This window comes from Antennarius striatus, chromosome 11 (assembly GCF_040054535.1).
Source record: "Antennarius striatus isolate MH-2024 chromosome 11, ASM4005453v1, whole genome shotgun sequence".
Classification (NCBI taxonomy): Eukaryota; Metazoa; Chordata; class Actinopteri; order Lophiiformes; family Antennariidae; genus Antennarius; species Antennarius striatus.
The window spans coordinates 13,115,909-13,132,970 of record NC_090786.1 but is presented as its reverse complement, the minus strand read 5'-3'; the positions used below and the strand labels follow the sequence as shown (position 1 = coordinate 13,132,970).

General features: G+C 38.7%; 2 protein-coding genes across 5 annotated transcripts; both read left to right on the top strand.

Moving 5' to 3' along the window:
• The first annotated feature begins 238 nt into the window (after positions 1 to 238).
• mettl18 (methyltransferase 18, RPL3 N3-histidine) lies at positions 239 to 2,704 on the top strand. The gene is made up of 2 exons (XM_068327796.1): positions 239 to 400; positions 1,681 to 2,704. The coding sequence occupies exons 1-2, from the start codon at positions 278 to 280 to the stop codon at positions 2,626 to 2,628; spliced, it is 1,071 nt and encodes a 356-aa protein (XP_068183897.1). The 5' UTR covers positions 239 to 277; the 3' UTR covers positions 2,629 to 2,704.
• Positions 2,705 to 8,032: 5,328 nt separating this feature from the next.
• On the top strand, positions 8,033 to 16,866 carry sufu (suppressor of fused homolog (Drosophila)). 4 transcript variants are annotated; one of them, XM_068328115.1, is made up of 12 exons: positions 8,033 to 8,351; positions 8,681 to 8,815; positions 9,251 to 9,387; positions 11,217 to 11,359; positions 11,642 to 11,727; positions 11,964 to 12,036; positions 13,050 to 13,203; positions 13,342 to 13,444; positions 13,762 to 13,896; positions 15,216 to 15,354; positions 15,439 to 15,507; positions 15,586 to 16,866. In XM_068328115.1, exons 1-12 carry the CDS (start codon positions 8,203 to 8,205, stop codon positions 15,673 to 15,675), a joined length of 1,413 nt encoding a protein of 470 aa, XP_068184216.1. In that variant the 5' UTR covers positions 8,033 to 8,202; the 3' UTR covers positions 15,676 to 16,866. The 4 variants fall into 4 exon arrangements, with proteins under 4 accessions (XP_068184216.1, XP_068184215.1, XP_068184218.1 ...); XM_068328114.1 differs by having other exon boundaries at positions 13,047 to 13,203; XM_068328117.1 differs by having other exon boundaries at positions 8,241 to 8,351; positions 8,686 to 8,815; positions 9,259 to 9,387; positions 13,047 to 13,203.
• The last annotated feature ends 196 nt before the right edge of the window (positions 16,867 to 17,062 follow it).

The window sequence follows — 17,062 nt, the reverse complement described above, 5'->3', positions numbered from 1 at the left end:
GTAAAGCATCATGGTACTTTGAGTCAGGAACCGATTTCATCTTAAATATAACCGGTTTTGCCTATAAATATTATATTTTCAGAGCCAATTTTCCGAATTTGTTTCCCTTTAATCAAAACTCACTTTGTTCGTAACTTAAATTTTTATTATTGAATATTACTCAGAAATCTGGGGTTTGTATCTCGTAGACTCTTGATTACGTCATCACGCACGCCTACGTAGTGTAGGCCCTGTCGGGGACAGAGATACAGACTTTTCAACGTTTTGTTACTTGTATATGGTGTTTTCAGCCATAATGTCGTTTTGTTTCAACTTCGATGTCCCAGCACAAACAAAACATCCACCCAATGTGGTCGAAAATGGATTACAAGTCAAAAAGACATACAATGTCGCTAACACTGTGAGTAATTTAAGCTAGCAACATGCGCTAGAAACGCGATCTTTGGTAAAGCAGTAGGATTACTTCTGTCTTATTTATGAAAGTTAATACTGTACTTTTATACCATTACACGATTATGCGGCATTAATATCCAAATTTTAAATGAGATGAAATTGGATTTAATTGGCATGTCAGTGACAGAACCTTTCACTAAAGATATTGTATATTTTAACTCTGGTAGTAAGAACTGAAATGAGATTTCAATATTCGTTGGTGTCTTGGTAGGATCTACGTATATACTGTAGACTATAACATTGCAATGGTTATGAGTTAATGTCTTTTCCAACAAAGCATCACATAATTTATCTTTAAAACTGTTAACTGTCTCAAGGTAATTCAAATGATAGGAAAAAAATATGATTTGATTTATGATATGAATAAGATTTATTCGATTTAAAAAAAATTTTTTACAGAATAGAAACCTGGACTATTTAATGCCAACTTTCACTTGAAAGAAGTACTGAATGAGTGATATTCACTCTGCGATTCCATCATAATTTTGCTGTTGGGATTTGTGTAGAAGAGGATGTAGGTTTTCAATCTCCTTGTCCGCTTGAATTGATGTCACAGGATGGAAGCTTGATAACTGAAACACGTGGAGGAAGTAATGTTTGTTCCTTCTGATCGTGGGCTATAAGATTTGTTATTACCAGATACTGTACCACAGTTCTCAATCTTAAAGAAAAATTTGCCAGGTTTTTTTTTTGTGTGTGTTTTGTGTGACAGCAGCATACATCCATTTTTTCAAAAAGTGTTTTATTAATATAGATATATTATCACAGATACTTTGTAACATCATTATGAATCAAAATAACAATTAGTGACTCGCAACACTATAGTTCCATATAAAGTGTTTTCACTACAGAAGGAACTAATTACTAAGGCAGAATGTGCTTCATTGGACCTCACAACATTCATTTTCCCAGCAGATGTCATGTGAGCCATGAAAAGTAAAAATTCTGAGTTTTTAATGTATTTGCCAAAGCCTTAAATGTTTTTATTCCAAAATTACAGTAAGAATTAAAGCTAGTTAGGAAAGTGATTGAAATTTTCCTTTTATGTTCTTGGCAGCTTCAATTTAGTTTTTATATTAACAGTGTGCTTCTTTTTTACTACAATATGCTGACACCATGATGTCAACTCCTTTGATGTCATATGAGACGCATGTTGAGCTGAGGAAAAACCTTTGTTCTATTAACATGCATTCTGCTTCTTTCTCTTTTTTTAAATTATTTTTTCAGATTGAGGGAGACACCAAACCAGCAGAGCCAGTAAAAGAGGCTAAAGAGCACCTTCAACTCTCTAACTCACAGATCTGCCTTGTGGATGCCGTCGTTGAGACTCTTGCTATAGGTTGTCTTCCTCCTCTTCACTTTTTAAATGAGACAGTTTTTGAAAAGACTGCCTTCGAGAGAGAGGACAGGGAGGAAATTCTGTCTCACACTGCAGAGAAGAAGTCTGATCTCATCCCTGGTGTGTACGAGGGAGGGCTGAAGGTGTGGGAGTGCACTTATGACCTGTTGGAGCTGATTGAGAAAGCCGGAGAGACCTTTGGAGGGAAGGCAGTTTTGGATTTGGGTTGTGGGGCAGGCCTGTTGGGGATTTTGGCTCTGAAGAGGGGCGCGAGGCTGGTTCACTTCCAAGATTATAACAGTACAGTTATTGAGCAGCTCACAGTACCAAATGTAATGCTAAACTTCCAAGACGATGAAGAAGTAGAGAGTGATGATGACGACGAAAAAAGGAATAGAAAAGGTGGGGGTAAAGTTAAAGCAAAAGAGAAAGACGAGGTGAAAGAATACAACCCACCAGCAAAAAAAAGAGCCATGGACCTTTCCCAGCAGCCATTACTTACAAAATCTCGTTTTTTCTCTGGTGACTGGAGTACATTTCTTGGTTTGGTTCAGAAAGACGACCCACTGACCAAATATGACATTATCTTCACCTCAGAAACCATCTACAACACTGCATACTACCACTCTTTACACGAGGCTCTCCACATGCTGCTGGCACCAGAGGGACTCGTCTACCTCGCCACCAAATCCCATTACTTTGGTGTGGGCGGTGGACTCTACCTGTTTGAGACATTTGTGAAGCAAAGGGGGATTTTCTGTTTGGATCATTTGTGGGATGGACAAGAAGGCCTTCAGAGACATGTAGTGGTGTTACGTTTTAAAAAAGAAAAATAATCTTAAATAAAAGCAGTTCTGGATTAAAATGTGCAGCTTTGTTTCTGTCATAATTTTCCTGGTCTCTTTTACTCACTAATGAAACAATTATGAATATACAGTTAAATTACAAATAAAAATACAATTGTCCTTGAATTCAGAAGCTTGGCACAGTAATGAAGAGCTGAAATAAAAGATACTCATCACCCAGGTGCTTTTTGGTTACCTACACCTTCTTTCACTTCCCATATAGAAATCTGAATATGTCTGCCAGTAAGTGAAGTGCAGTTTAAATGGACTGTAAGAGGTCTTTAGATTCATGGGGAGGGACGAAAGGAAATGGGCTCAGTGACCTTTGAGTGATTTCCCCAGTGTTCAAACAGCAGCATGAAAGCCATGCTTGTTTCTGAAGTCCGACACAAAATGTCAATTGCAACTTATCCCACCAGTCCAAGGATGTAGTTTGAAAGTGGAGTCTAGAATCACTGAACATCAAGGGTGGGATTCTATGGGGTCTCTGTACCTCTTCTTCTAGTAATGGCTACTCATGATTGTGGGTTTTTCTTTTGTTTTTTTTATCTTCACTGAAGTAATCTTGGTGTGCTCTATTGCAACATCAGGAAGTCATGTCATGTAATACGAATTTGCATTCAGGAAGTATGTTCAGATCCAAGTACAATAAGGGGAATGTGCTGTACTTTGTCCAAGCATGTGTGGATTCCCCTTTTTTTTTTTTTCCACATCAAGGAAATGAGTATGAATAATGTGACAGGGCCTTTTCTGGGGTATTCATGATGTCCAGACAAGTTTCTCGTACATGAGTTGAATAAGGAGAATGAGGAAATCAGTGGGTTTTACAGCTGTACAACGAAACTGGTTATTGCTGTCCCCAGTCTTTTTTATAAACCAACTGTTACAACCTGCTGACCCATTACAGTCACGTTCATCCAGTTGAACACAGTATCATATCCAAATTGTGTTTGCTAATGTCCACAGAGCAAACAGAATTACTTTATAAAGTGCTTTATTCAACCCATTCCAATCAGACGTTACTTGAAGTATTAAATCTGGCTGGACAAATATTCCCAGGAATCAGTCTCATACTAGCACGCCCATGACGCAAGTAGTATTCGTTTGCCCGCTAGCTTAAACATGACTTCATGCATTTCAAAATTTGCAGTGTGTGGACATGATTTCCATTCACTTATTATGTAAACATATTGTATTGAACATTATTTGGGTCTTGTGCCTTTATAAAACACCAAACATGGTTTCTGTTTGCTGCTAGCAAACTTCCAGTGTGTCGGCTTCGTCATAGTGTCTGATCTTAACAGCTGTTCATGGTCTGCCGGGGAATTCCTGGTTCCTCCAGTAGACACAGCCTTTCCCCTGCTTACTTTATGGTAACAGGGGCTGGGCAAGTCATATGGTTTTCCTCAGAAACTATTATGTGTTGATTCACTGTGTGGGGGCGTGCTCTTCACTCCCACTGTTTCCTTCTTACTGGGAAGTGACTGTCAGGCTTACCGAAGAGAGGGAGTGTATGAGAAACAGAGAGGAGGGAGAGGAACTGATGTGATGTGAAAGGTGGTGGTATTTAAGGTTCTTTGCCTTGAATGTCAGACAGTTAGTTTTGTCTTTCCTTGGAGCGTCTAGGAAATGAGAGAGAGCAGAATATGTAGATGAGTCATTGGAGCATGGTTCCACTGCTTTTTCATTGTGTTTGGAAAGACTGATTCAACACTGCTTTTTTTTTTTTTTGGAGCTGGAACAGCTCTAGCATGTTTGAAGTGTTACTCTCTGAGAGCACAGTCCTGGAGGATCTTCATGAAGAGATACACTTCTGATTTCCCTGAGGTCTGGAATGTAAGAATTGTCTATAAATGTCTGGGGTAAGTATACTGTACATGTAAAAACCGTTTGATTTATGGTCAGTGGTTAATGTAACATTGTCAGCTGTGCCCACATGAACTACAACCTTTCAAGGTACAGTGACGTTTCTACATCATCAGAGGAATGATGTGTCTTGTTAACAACACTGCATTTTTTAATGACTTGACTTAGCTCAGGTTTTAAAAATGGTTTAATGCCCCAGTAAATATTTCTTGTCTAGTAACAGGCTGTAGAACCGGTTGTTTCCCAGTTAAACTGCCGGAAAGATAGGAGTTTCCTGAACTTGTTCAGGTGTGGCCTTCCTCAGAGAGTTCATTGTACTTTATTGCAAATATCCTAAAAGATTGTGCACTCATACTGATTAAACCACAGTGATTGTGAAAACAGTGAGGAACTATTTCTCTCTGTTGCCACTATCAATACTAAACCAAGACCTTGAATTAGTATGTTTTTTTTGTTTCTTTTTAATGAGGTATGATATCCTGTAATACAGGTTGGTTAATGGCAAACCTACTTTGGAGGGTTCAAAGATACATCAACGTACTATATGTCAGTAATCATATTGTCCCAAAGTTCTTTTCCAGGGAGTGTACGGCCATAACTGATTAGTCATCTCATTCCTTGACCAACACATTATCACCATAATCTGATTCAGTGCTTACATCAGCCTGGTAGCCAGACTTTAGTTTCAGTGTTTGTGAAGCATTTCCAGTAATCCTTAGCAGAGTGGATGGTTTCCTCAGATGACCCTGAAACTCCCCGTAGGCCGTCTAACCACAAAGTTGGATCCCTTCAATCATAGCTTCATTCTAGAGGGTTGTATTCCACTTTGTTTTTATTGTACTAATATAAAACTACTCTGTCTGTTTTTATTAGTAAGCTATCAAAAAGTTACTTTCAAAGACAGCTTTTAATGTTGTTTAATGTGAATACAAACTATGATATATCACTGTTCATGATTAAGTGCAATTGCATTGCTATGAACCTTTGCTCAATTCAGTAATGAACAACAACAATAATGAATACAATGAACTCAGGGTTGACACAATCATTACAGTATCACATAGCTTTTCCTGACAAACACGGATGTCATGCGTGACTCATCTCATGATGTTGCTCAATATGTGATCTATCAAGTTCCCTAGTATTATAGATTTCATAAGTTTTGTGTGAGCTATAAATAAGTAAGTAAATAAATAAATAAATAATAAACAAACAAACAAACACACAAATAAATAAATAATTTAGCCATTCAAGGACCAAGACACTCTGGAGGAACTAAAATAAAGTTCTTTACCATGAGAACTGAATTCCATAGATGGTGGCAACTTCAATTGTCATCTATGGGCTCAGTTCTTTTGGTATGGTACTGGTTTACCTCCCTGCACAGCAGCACAGCGTGGAAGTCTTGTCCATCAGAATGCATTAATAGTGGTGTGGTTTCAATGTGTCCAAGAATGTCTTAAATTTACTACAAGTTCAATTGTTATTTGAGTGTGTGTGTGTGTGTGTGTGTGTGTGTGTGTGTGTGTGTGTGTGTGTGTGTGTGTGTGTGTGTGTGTGTGTGTGTGTGTGTGTGTGTGTTTAACATTTATAAAATGATAATGCTGTTAATTTCCAAATAATAATACTGTTGAGTAAAATACACTATAAAATATCAGACTGTTGTTCATAGCTGAAGCTCAGTATTGTACATTTGCCAATAAAGTAAATCAAAGTGAAAAGTTTTTGTCATTATGTTCTTATTTATCATAACATTTCAAATGTAGCATCAAATTGCAATAGTGATGGTGTTTTGCTATATTGTCTACAAACAATATGATTATTACATACATGGTATAGCAATGACTATACAGGATTCCTTCTGACAACCTGCATCAGCTCCTTGAAAACCTGCCCAATATCTTCCATGGATGGACCCACTATGGTGAAACCAAAGCACGAACCTTGCTCTCGGACTACAGTTATCATCAGTCACCGGTACTGTACAGTGAAATATACAGCAAGCAAAATGGTGTTGTTGCATGTAACAATGTGAGATGGATAACCAAAAACAATCAGATAATAAAGAAAGGTTGTGAGAAGATTATCTGATGAACTGATACCTAGAATATGTTTGCACAACAGATAATATGGTTTATAAATCCCTATGCTTGCTTGCTTGCAGACTACTTTCACATTCATTTCAGAAAACCCATTAAGTTCCTTATCTTTTCTTGGGATTTCGTCTCATGTTACTGACTTGTATTTCCTATAAGTGTGCCCTTTTTCTTTGCGGTCAATGCGTTCCAGGAACCATACGCGATTAACGAATTCCGCAATCGAGCGACGATCTATTTATCTTTTTATTTACAGTAATTTAAACATTCATGACCTTCCCCATACTGATATTAAACCACTTTCTATCTATATTATCTTTTCCCACACTCTTATCGACTGTTTAAAGCACTTTTGTGCGTCACGTAAGTCCAAGACTCACAGAACTGAGCGCACTTCCGGATGCCATCAGCCAATGGAATACATGTATGGTATCACGTGACTGCCTACTAAAAATCCACGATGACGTGAAGTCGCGAGCGTTAATGCACAAATGTGTGAGGGCGCATTGTATTTCTTAAACATTACATTAAAAGGATCAATACCACCAGATCCCCAGTCACACCATATTTCTATCAAAAATTGACTTCAACACATTTTCAATGTATTGTGATGGAATTCTTTTCTTCTTTAGGAAATTGTAACAAAACTCACTTCAAGCTTTAAGTCACACTCCCTTCGACATTAACGAAGTGTTTGTTTCCCGTAGATGTGAGTGTGTGCGTGGGTGGTTGTCCGTTTATATGTGGCTCCGTGGTTCACTGGCGCCGTGCCCTGAGTGTAATCTGCTTCACAACCCCAGTCAGCTGGGATAGGCTCCAGCACCCCACGACCTACGACAGCGGATGAAGCGGCTATTTGACGATGAATGAATGAATGAGCTGGCCTCTACAAAGACATTTTCTTTTGCTTTTAACGACAAGAGTATAAAAAGCCAAGAAAATCTAAACAAACAAGTGGGGCGAAAATAACAATGTCTTTAAGCAATCATCAGTCACCATGATCTTAACATTTACTTGAATACTGTTCTCAATTTATAAATAATTCTGATGTACTTGAGTATTTCGTTTTTATGTTGTTTTTGTAAGTAAACACTTTACATAAAATATAAAATGGTAGTAGTGTGTACGCTCACTAAAAGACTTTTTGTGCACAAATGATTCTTGTGACAATTTTGTAATACTTATGCAGGCCAACTTATACTCAAATATGACTTTTAACGCAACACTCACTCGTTAACCTTTTCCTCACACTCTTCTGACCCGTACACCCAAACCTGACCCTACTATTTCAACGTGTTGGTCAATTATAATAAACTATGAAGACAAAACAAATCAGATCACCCATTTGCCAGTAAACACTGTCAGTCAATGACGTCACAGTCACCATCCAACCAATGGACAGATAGTTTTTTTGTAACGCGTGAGCAACAGGCTCTACCCTGGGTAACATCACTGTTGGGGTGGGAACCTTTCTTTGTTTTTCATCGATGCCGATTTGAAATCTTTATGTTTTAGCGTGGTGTTGTTTTATTGAGCTGAGCTTAGACAGCTAAACACACCCACAGATCCGTAGTTTGGTAGGCTAACTTTTGTAAGCCTCGACATGGACGAGGTACGGCCTACCAGCGGTGCTCAAGCACACGGGCTGGTGCCGCTGTTTCCTCCCGGACTACAGGCTATCTACGGGGAATGCAGACGACTGTACCCCGACCAGGCTAACCCACTTCAAGTTACAGCTATTGTAAAGTATTGGTAGGTATCATATCTAGTTGGTGTGGAGTTGACATGTGTTTTTCTTTGGGACTGAGTGTAGAGAAAGTTCATGCCGACTAATGGTGAGGACAACAGTTAGCTTAGCGGCTAAGCTAACTCTAGCTAACTAGACTAACTTCTGTACCGATAATGTTTTGAAGAATAGTCATTGCTCAACTATTGAACTTAAGTTTACAGGGAAAATTATGAAACTTCTCATCAAAGTGTTATTGCTTTCAGTCTTTGTTGTGTTTTCATAGGTGTGCTAAAGAGTAGACAGTGTCGTGCTGAGATGTGTTCTATGGCTGATGGTTTTGTGTTTCTCGCAGGTTAGGTGGACCAGACCCATTAGATTACATCAGTATGTACAGAAGTGTAGGGAGCCCATCTCAGGATATCCATGAGCATTGGCACTATGTCAGCTTTGGACTGAGTGACCTCTATGGAGATAATAGGGTTCATGAGTAAGTACACAAATGATACAACTTGACTCGTAGTTTCAATGGGGAACTGAAGGAAGTGCATCACATTTTAGGTAACAGATGTTGAACTTTTTGAGGGCTATGTATATATACTTTTGAGGGTTTTCTGATTCTTTTTCAAGTTTTTTCAATTCACATTGTGAAAAGTTGCATCAATTCTTTTTAAATCAGTAAATAGATGTTTGTTTATGTCAGGAGCCCTTTAACTGTGTCCCTGAATTTACATGCACTATGATGTTTCCAAAAGCTACCAGAATTGTGATTTTCACAGCCATCCTGTATATTAAAAGGGTACAAATTTGCAGCTTCAGAGGTTTGCATATTTTCTTACATTGTTTCTGTGTGTGTGTGTGTGTGTGTGTGTGTGTGTGTGTGTGTGTGTGTGTGTGTGTGTGTGTGTGTGTGTGTGTGTGTTAGATTCACAGGGGCCGATGGACCAAGTGGATTTGGCTTTGAGCTCACATTCAGACTTAAAAGAGAGGTGGGAGAAACTGCACCTCCAACCTGGCCGGCTGAACTCATGCAAGGCTTGGCTCGCTATGTTTTCCAATCTGGTAAGAAAATATAACAGATCATGATTTGCTTTGATTTAAACACTGAAAACCCTGAAGACCTACAGCAGTCAATGTAATTGATCTTTTCAAATCATTTTTAGCTGCTTTATTGTGAGCAGTTATGCAAGTTTTCAGTCACAAGCAAACTGTTGACTCTTAAGTTTTAACCACATTTTACCGTGAATATCTAATGATTGATTGCATTTAAATTGTATTGTAATCATACAAAATTGGGCATTAGTATGATATCTTGCTTTGGGAACATTGAAATACTTTTATTTTGGTTTATATAGTTTTCACGTGAAACACCCTCACTACATCTATCCACCTTCTCTTCTGTCTTTCTATTGCCCTCTTGCCTTGATGGAGCTACCAGGCAAGAGAGCAAGAGGAATACCAAAGAGAAGGTGGATGGATGAAGTGAGGGAAGACATGAGAGCAGTTGGTGGTAGAGAGGAGGATGCAGAACATAGGCTGGCATGGAAAAAGATGACATGCTGTGGCGATGCCTAACAGGGCAAGCCGAAAGGAAAAGAAGAATTGTCACACAAATACATTAAAAATGTCAATTCTGGTTTTGGCTGTGTTGTTTGCCAATAGCCCAGGAAATGTTAACTGTAAAGGCTGTACTAGAATGGCTTCATTTTGACTGGAGAAGGCAGTCTTTGTTAGTATTTTGATTACAGTGATAGGTTTTTAGAATATACAGTGTGTCCTCGTTCCTCGCAGTTAATGCATTCGAGGAACCACAGGCGAATAACAGATTCCGCAATATAGCGACAGACTATTTATCTTATTATTTATGGTAATTTAAACATTTATGAACCCAGGTATAATGTGGTTTAAAAAGCTGATATTAAACTACCTTCTATCTGTATTACCGTTTCCTACACTCTAATTGACTCTTTAAAGCACTTTTGTGTCACACTGAGGCGCGCTACGTTCCGAGACTCATAGAACGTAGCGCACTTCCGGATGCCGTCAGCCAATAGAGTGTGCGTACAGTATCAGGTGACTACCTACTAAAAATCCACGATGAGGTGAAGTCGCGCGTGTTGATGTGCGAAAGCACGAGAGATAACTGTACTACTGTACAGAGGAATTGGCTGCAGTCTTAGATTTAGGATGCATCATTCTTGGTTGGAGTGCCAATACCTAGTCTTCCATTATTCTCTCTTTGTCATTGAGTAAAACAATCTCCATAAACCTTTAAACAATAACATTAATGGAGCCTATAACTTTACATGTACTCTTTGTATAATGGGCATATACAGCACTCCTACTTTCTTTAAATTTGTCACCCATTTTTAAATATCTGTACAAGAAAAGGAGGAATGTAAGCATTTAAAAAGCCATGCAAAAATAGTAGAAGGATATTCTTTTTAAGCTCCGATGTCTTCAACACCTATGACTTCTTTGCTGCCCAGCTGGGGTCAATTTTCTCTTGGGTGGGCTGGGCTCATGACCTAGATGAATGCTGATTCCTGGCCATCTTCTTTCTCACTGTTCCCATGTATTTGTGCTGGGTGCATTTTACCTCCCAAGCAAACACATTCCGCTGATGGAAATGTGTTTTCCTTGACACATTTGGGACTTAAATCTCTCTCTCCTACATATTCTCTTGCTCATCTGTGAATAATCTGCTCTTGTTATTTTCCATCAGTAGTTCTGTAAGAGAGGGACTGCTCCCCACTGGTGGTTGAAGAGACATGTTCAAATGCTCTGTGCAGACTGTAATATATGAACAATGGTACAAACTAGACAACTTTAAACAGCACATTTTGTACTGATTTGGAAATTGAATTCTGATTTCTTTCTCTCTTGTACAGAAAACACATTTTGTAGTGGTGACCATGTGTCATGGCACAGTCCTCTTGACAACAGTGAATCTCGTATTCAGCATATGTTGCTCACAGAGGACCCTCAGATGCAACCCATTCAAACCCCGTTTGGCACAGTGGGATTCCTACAGGTGAGTTCACACATGTGGTGTTAGCATTGTGCAAACAAGAAGATGAATTAAGAGACCTGCAGTATGATTTGCAATGTAATATACACAAATATTGTAAAATGTGTTGCGAAATTAGCATAGATTAAGATCAAATGAAAGTTTGTTGCATACATGCATACATCTATACCTCTCTCTAGATTTATAGATAAATAGATATAAATGCGCTGAGCCACAGTAAGATGCATGTGGACAGTCAGTAGGTTGTAGACTCCACTCTTTGATGCTCAGTACTGTCTCCCTTAGATTGTGGGTGTGTGTACAGAGGAGCTGCAGGCTGCGCAGCAATGGAACGGCCAAGGCATCCTGGAGCTGATGCGTGGAGTGAGAGTGTGAGTTCAACACATTGTTTGGCTAGAAGCCATATTTATATTTTAAATGATACCAAACATATTAGGTTATGTCATTATTTACAGGTTTCAGTCTTTGAATCTAAATTAATTGAACTGAAACTGGAGCAAAATTTCACAAGTAAAGCTTAGTTGCTCGTTCATGTATTAACTCTGTCGTTGTATTGAGCCTGACGTTAATGTTGCCTCGGACTAATGTTGATGAGTGTTCTGTGCAGAGCTGGTGGCCCCTGGCTCATCACGGACATGAGGAGAGGAGAGACCATTTTTGACATTGATCCACTCCTACAAGTAAGGTTTTATTAAATTTTGTGAACTAGACTACTTGTTAAATACTGTACTGTTGCATATCATTAAGAGTCAGCTACTGATTGTCTGCTGGGTGTGTTGGTTACATCCCGCGAAGCGGTGAAGTATTGTAATTGTCAGTGTTGGTGTGTTCGTCCGTCGGTTTGTCCATCAAATATCTTCACAACCGTTGCAGATAGAAAGATGAAACAAAAAACACATTAGTCGGGTAGCAAAGGGGATGAAAATGAGATGATGACCTTGAGAAAACTAAGTCAAGGTCAATATCAACTTTTGTACTCATCGCAGATTTTTGGAAGGCAGTCACGTGATGCCATACGCGCATTTCTTTTGGCTGACGGCATCCGGAAGTGCGCTACATTCTGTGAGTCTCAGACTTCCGTGAGATACGAAAGTGCTGTAAACAGTCGATAAGAGTGTGGGGAAAGGTAATACGGATAGAATGTGGTTTAATATCAGTTTGGGGAGGGTTCATAAAAGTTTAAATTACCGTAAATAATGAGATAAATAGTTCATCGCTCTGTCGCAGAATTTTTCAATTGCGTGTGGTTCCTGGAACGCATTAACCACGAGGAATTACGGCGCACTGTATACACTTTTAGGTACACATCTCTGAAACCTGCTGAGATATAATCACAAAACAAAAAGCAATATTTTCAGGAAGCCAGAGGAATAAAAATGTGTAGGTCAGGTTAAAATGTTGAATTCAAGGGTGTCGTGGGATGTTGCAGTCTCTGACTGCCTTGTTTTGTTTTTGGAAGCATTACCGTATCCATATAAAGTTTATATAAGTGCTACTAAATGTAAACAATATTTCCATATTCCATTTCTCTGAAATGTCCAGGAACAACAAAGTTTATTTTCAAATAAAATTTATACCTGAGAAAGCACTGAGCTGTAAATTTTTATGCAGCATTCTGTCATTTCTGACATATTTATACCATGTATGAGCTAGTGTTAATGATTGCGTATATATTTTTTGCTCATCTAAGCAGGAGAGAGTGGATCAGGGTATCGAGACTGAAGGCTCTAACCTGAGTGGGGTTAGTGCTAAGTGTGTGTGGGACGATCTGAGCCGGCCGCCAGAGGACGAGGAGGACAGCCGCTCCATCTGCATTGGATCACAGCCACGGAGGCTCTCAGATAAAGGTATGCAGAGTAACAGAAGGTTGTGAGTAGTCTGTCTTCTTATTAAGATCAAGAATGCTTAAACAATGTGTGCTGGGGAGTTCTGGGGTCATTCTCAGTGATGGGAAATTTCATGCTGTTCTTTGTCTGTGTTGACAGACACAGAGCAGATCAGAGAGACCCTGAGGAAAGGACTGGAGTTTAACAGCAAAGCAGCACTACCACCCATCAATAGTCAGAAACAAAGCCTAGAGAGACCCCAGTGAGTGTCCCTCCCACTCACTCACTCACACACACACACACACACACACACACACACACACACACATAAGCATGGGTTCAGTGTGGCACAAGGTTTGCCCGAAGATAGTTCTCTCTATTCTGCGCAGTGACACACTGTATAAGTGACAGTTAGAATTTAATTGTGATTATTTCTGTTACCAAGGTTATATGGTGTCTTGTCAGTGCCTTGTTTGTTCGTGTTTTCTGCTTTCTATCACTGTTTGCCAAAAGAGGTTTGAAATCTATGTCAGCACAGTCCCATATCATGGACAATCTCTTTTTTTGCTTTTCACTCAGGAGTCGGAAAGACAGCTTAGAAAGTGAGAGTTCAGCTGCCATTGTTCCACACGAGTTGGTCCGAACGAGACAATTGGAGAGCGTCCATCTAAAATTCAACCAAGAGTCCGGCACCCTGCTGCCCCTCTGCCTGCGGTACTGCATCATTCTGTTTTTACTAACCCTTTGAAATCCTTTAGCGGTCTATCTTCCAGATAGACTGCTAAAAAAATATTCATGCAATATCCATGCTTTGTAGGAAGAAGTACTAGCATAACACCAAAGCCAATGAGATTAATTTTCATCATGTTATTTTAATTGGGGCTTTCTGCACATTTCTCAAAGTTTTAGTCTTTAGTAAACATGAATGTAACATCTGGCATGAAAGTGACCGTCATGCCTTCCTGGGTCACCAGTATTTGTTCAGTAATATTTTGTGCAAATTGTGTTTGCCCTTTTTACCTCATTTCTGAAACTTGACTTAGTCAAAGTTTGTCATCATAATTTAGTCCCTAAAGTCAACAGAGGTTGACTTCAGGGACTCAACTAACCGGTAATCTGTGGTAACTCTACTTACCGGTAATCTTCTACTTAACCAGAGGGATGTCAGGAAGTGTCTTCAGAAGGACGGTTCAAACTGGGTTTGTTGGTGACCTTGAATTCTATAACACAATTACCTCTTTGTCAACTTGTGTCAACTTATATTAACACTTCACAGACACATTAAAAATAAAATAAGTAAAATTTTTTACAAAATCAAAAATATCAAATACCCAGCAAAACATGCGATGAAAGACTTTCCATTTACACAATCATGTTTTTTTGTTGTTTTGTTTTCTTGTTTGTTAGTTTCTCTTTGCCTTGTGAATTTTACACCTGAGTGACCTAGTTTTTGGCTTTTTCAGGGTGTCTTTTTGCAGACACAGTATTATTTAAGCAATTGGTGTCTTAAAGGTTCTTAGTGCTTTAATGAATGTTTTTCAGCACAGGCAGGACTGAGAAGGGGAGCACAAACCTGCTTGTTGTAATCTGCCCAAGCAAAGGAAAAGACCAGAATAATTGGCAACACGGTGTATAGATACCAGCGTGTGGCATCAAATGTGGCTTTCACTAAATGGGGTTCAAAAATTGGGTCAGCATTTAACACCAAATTTTGCTTTGTCATAACTGAGGTACAATATGTACAATTTATGTCCATTTTTCACTTATTTTTTTTAATTGAAGGTAATTTCACCTTCAAAACCACTTCTTATATACTTACCAACAAAGATTGTCATCTAAACCCGTATTTTGGCTGGAGAATATTACATGCCAACTATAAAACAAAAAAAATTCAAATATTCTTTTAATATTATATAGAATTTTCCAGTTCTCCAAAGCTTGCTATTATTTAAGGATGGTTCTTTAACTGCTCATTCATACAAAGCCACATACGTTACCGAATCATTTTTTTATTTACTTTTTTTTTTTTGCAGAGGCCGCTTGCTCCATGGGAGACACTTCACTTACAAAAGTATCAATGGAGACACAGCCATTACCTTTGTTTCTACAGGAGTCGAAGGAGCTTTTGCTACTGAAGAACATCCGTTTGCAGCCCACGGGCCCTGGCTTCAGGTATGTCCCCGCACATAATCAGCCTTTCTCTTTGGCACTTAAATATTTAATGCATTAATTTGAGATTTTGTTCTCCTTGCATAGATATTGTTGACTGAAGAGTTTGTGGAGCAGATGCTAGGGGATCTACAGGAACTTAACACTCGTGAGGAGGTGAGGAAAAGCCCTGTAGTTCAACTTTTGTTTGACAGCCTGCGTGTTTCAGCTTGTATGTCCTTTTTCTTTGTGTAGACAAAGATGCCAAAGGAGTACAGCTGGCCAGAGAAGAAGCTGAAGATCTCTGTACTACCAGACTCTGTGTTTGATAATCCACTGCAATGAGGCAGAGACACTTCATCATTAGAAAATATCCACACCCACAGATACATACATGCGTGGTGGACCATCATGAATGGGAGACCTCCAGGACACTCGAGTCGTCTGCCTCCGCCGCCGATCGCAAGGATGCTGTCACCTCATGTTGTTCTCAGTGGACAGCCATAGACTCCTGAAGATTATCTCAACAATTTATTCTGTTACTGCATTCATTCTCTGACTAGCCTGACTGTTTACAACATTTCTCTTATGCTTTTATTATTTTCAGTGTCAGTTTAACATGAAAACAGCCTGTCGAGATGTTTAACCTGTATGAAGAATGCAAAATAGACATCAGTAAGTTGAGCACACATCCTGTGATGAGGTGTGTGATAGTGTCTCAAATCACTGTTCTTAAAGCAGTTATATTTATTCCATTGGCCTTAAAAAGGACAGAGAAAAAAAGTCATGTTAAGCATTTAAATCAATGTTTTTTGATTGAGTTAATGTGTATGTTCTTTAAAAATGCTGGACATTTCTTTTATGTGTTTGCAGTCATACCAAAGTTATTACGGTTGGCAGTCTACGACTAGTACTGTTGTCTTTCTCTCGTGTCATACTCCAGTAAAATAGACAGACTGAAAAATGAATATAAACTATTATTTGCTGCTTATTTGTCCTAAATGATCACAGAGGTTTAGCTGTTTTCATAAGAAGCTCACAAATGCTGCATGTTCAGCCATCATTTCTCTCCCACGCCGAAAGCTTGACTCCTGTATATTTTTTAAATTTGTCTTTTATCACGTCTGACGATAATATCTGTTATATATGTATAACAAGGACTTGCTTGAAAATGAGTTGGAAAAACACCTCAGTGCCTTGAATTAAAAAGGACCAGTCTCTGTTGACTCCTGATGCTGCCTAGAGTACCGTGATTGTGAAGAGAACAAGGGTGCTGCATTCTCATTATTATCTGATAGTCTTTGCATTCCAATCTAACACTAAAGCAGAAACAAATATTTTTATTACCATGTCTTCTTAAGAGATATACCGTTATACAACATGTGATGGCATTTTGTTTTGTTTCTTTTTTACCCAAGTGAAAAATGTTTAGGTTTCAACCATTTGGTATTTTATTTTACTGACGCAAATGTCTAATTATAATCCCAAGTGCATTAAAGAGTGTAGATATTTACATAAATAAAACTGCAAAACTTCTCCAGAGGAACTTTTCATTTGAATGTGTATTAATATTAAAAGGCTGTTTATTGCAGGGATTTTATTCAAAGTATGATTTGCTCTTCATTCACTTTTGAAAGGTAGAGTATTAGTCCAGCTCGGGTTCTATTTGTTTTGGGGGGGTTTTATGTGTGTATACCCTATGACTAACGTTTATTGAGTCACAGTGGATTGT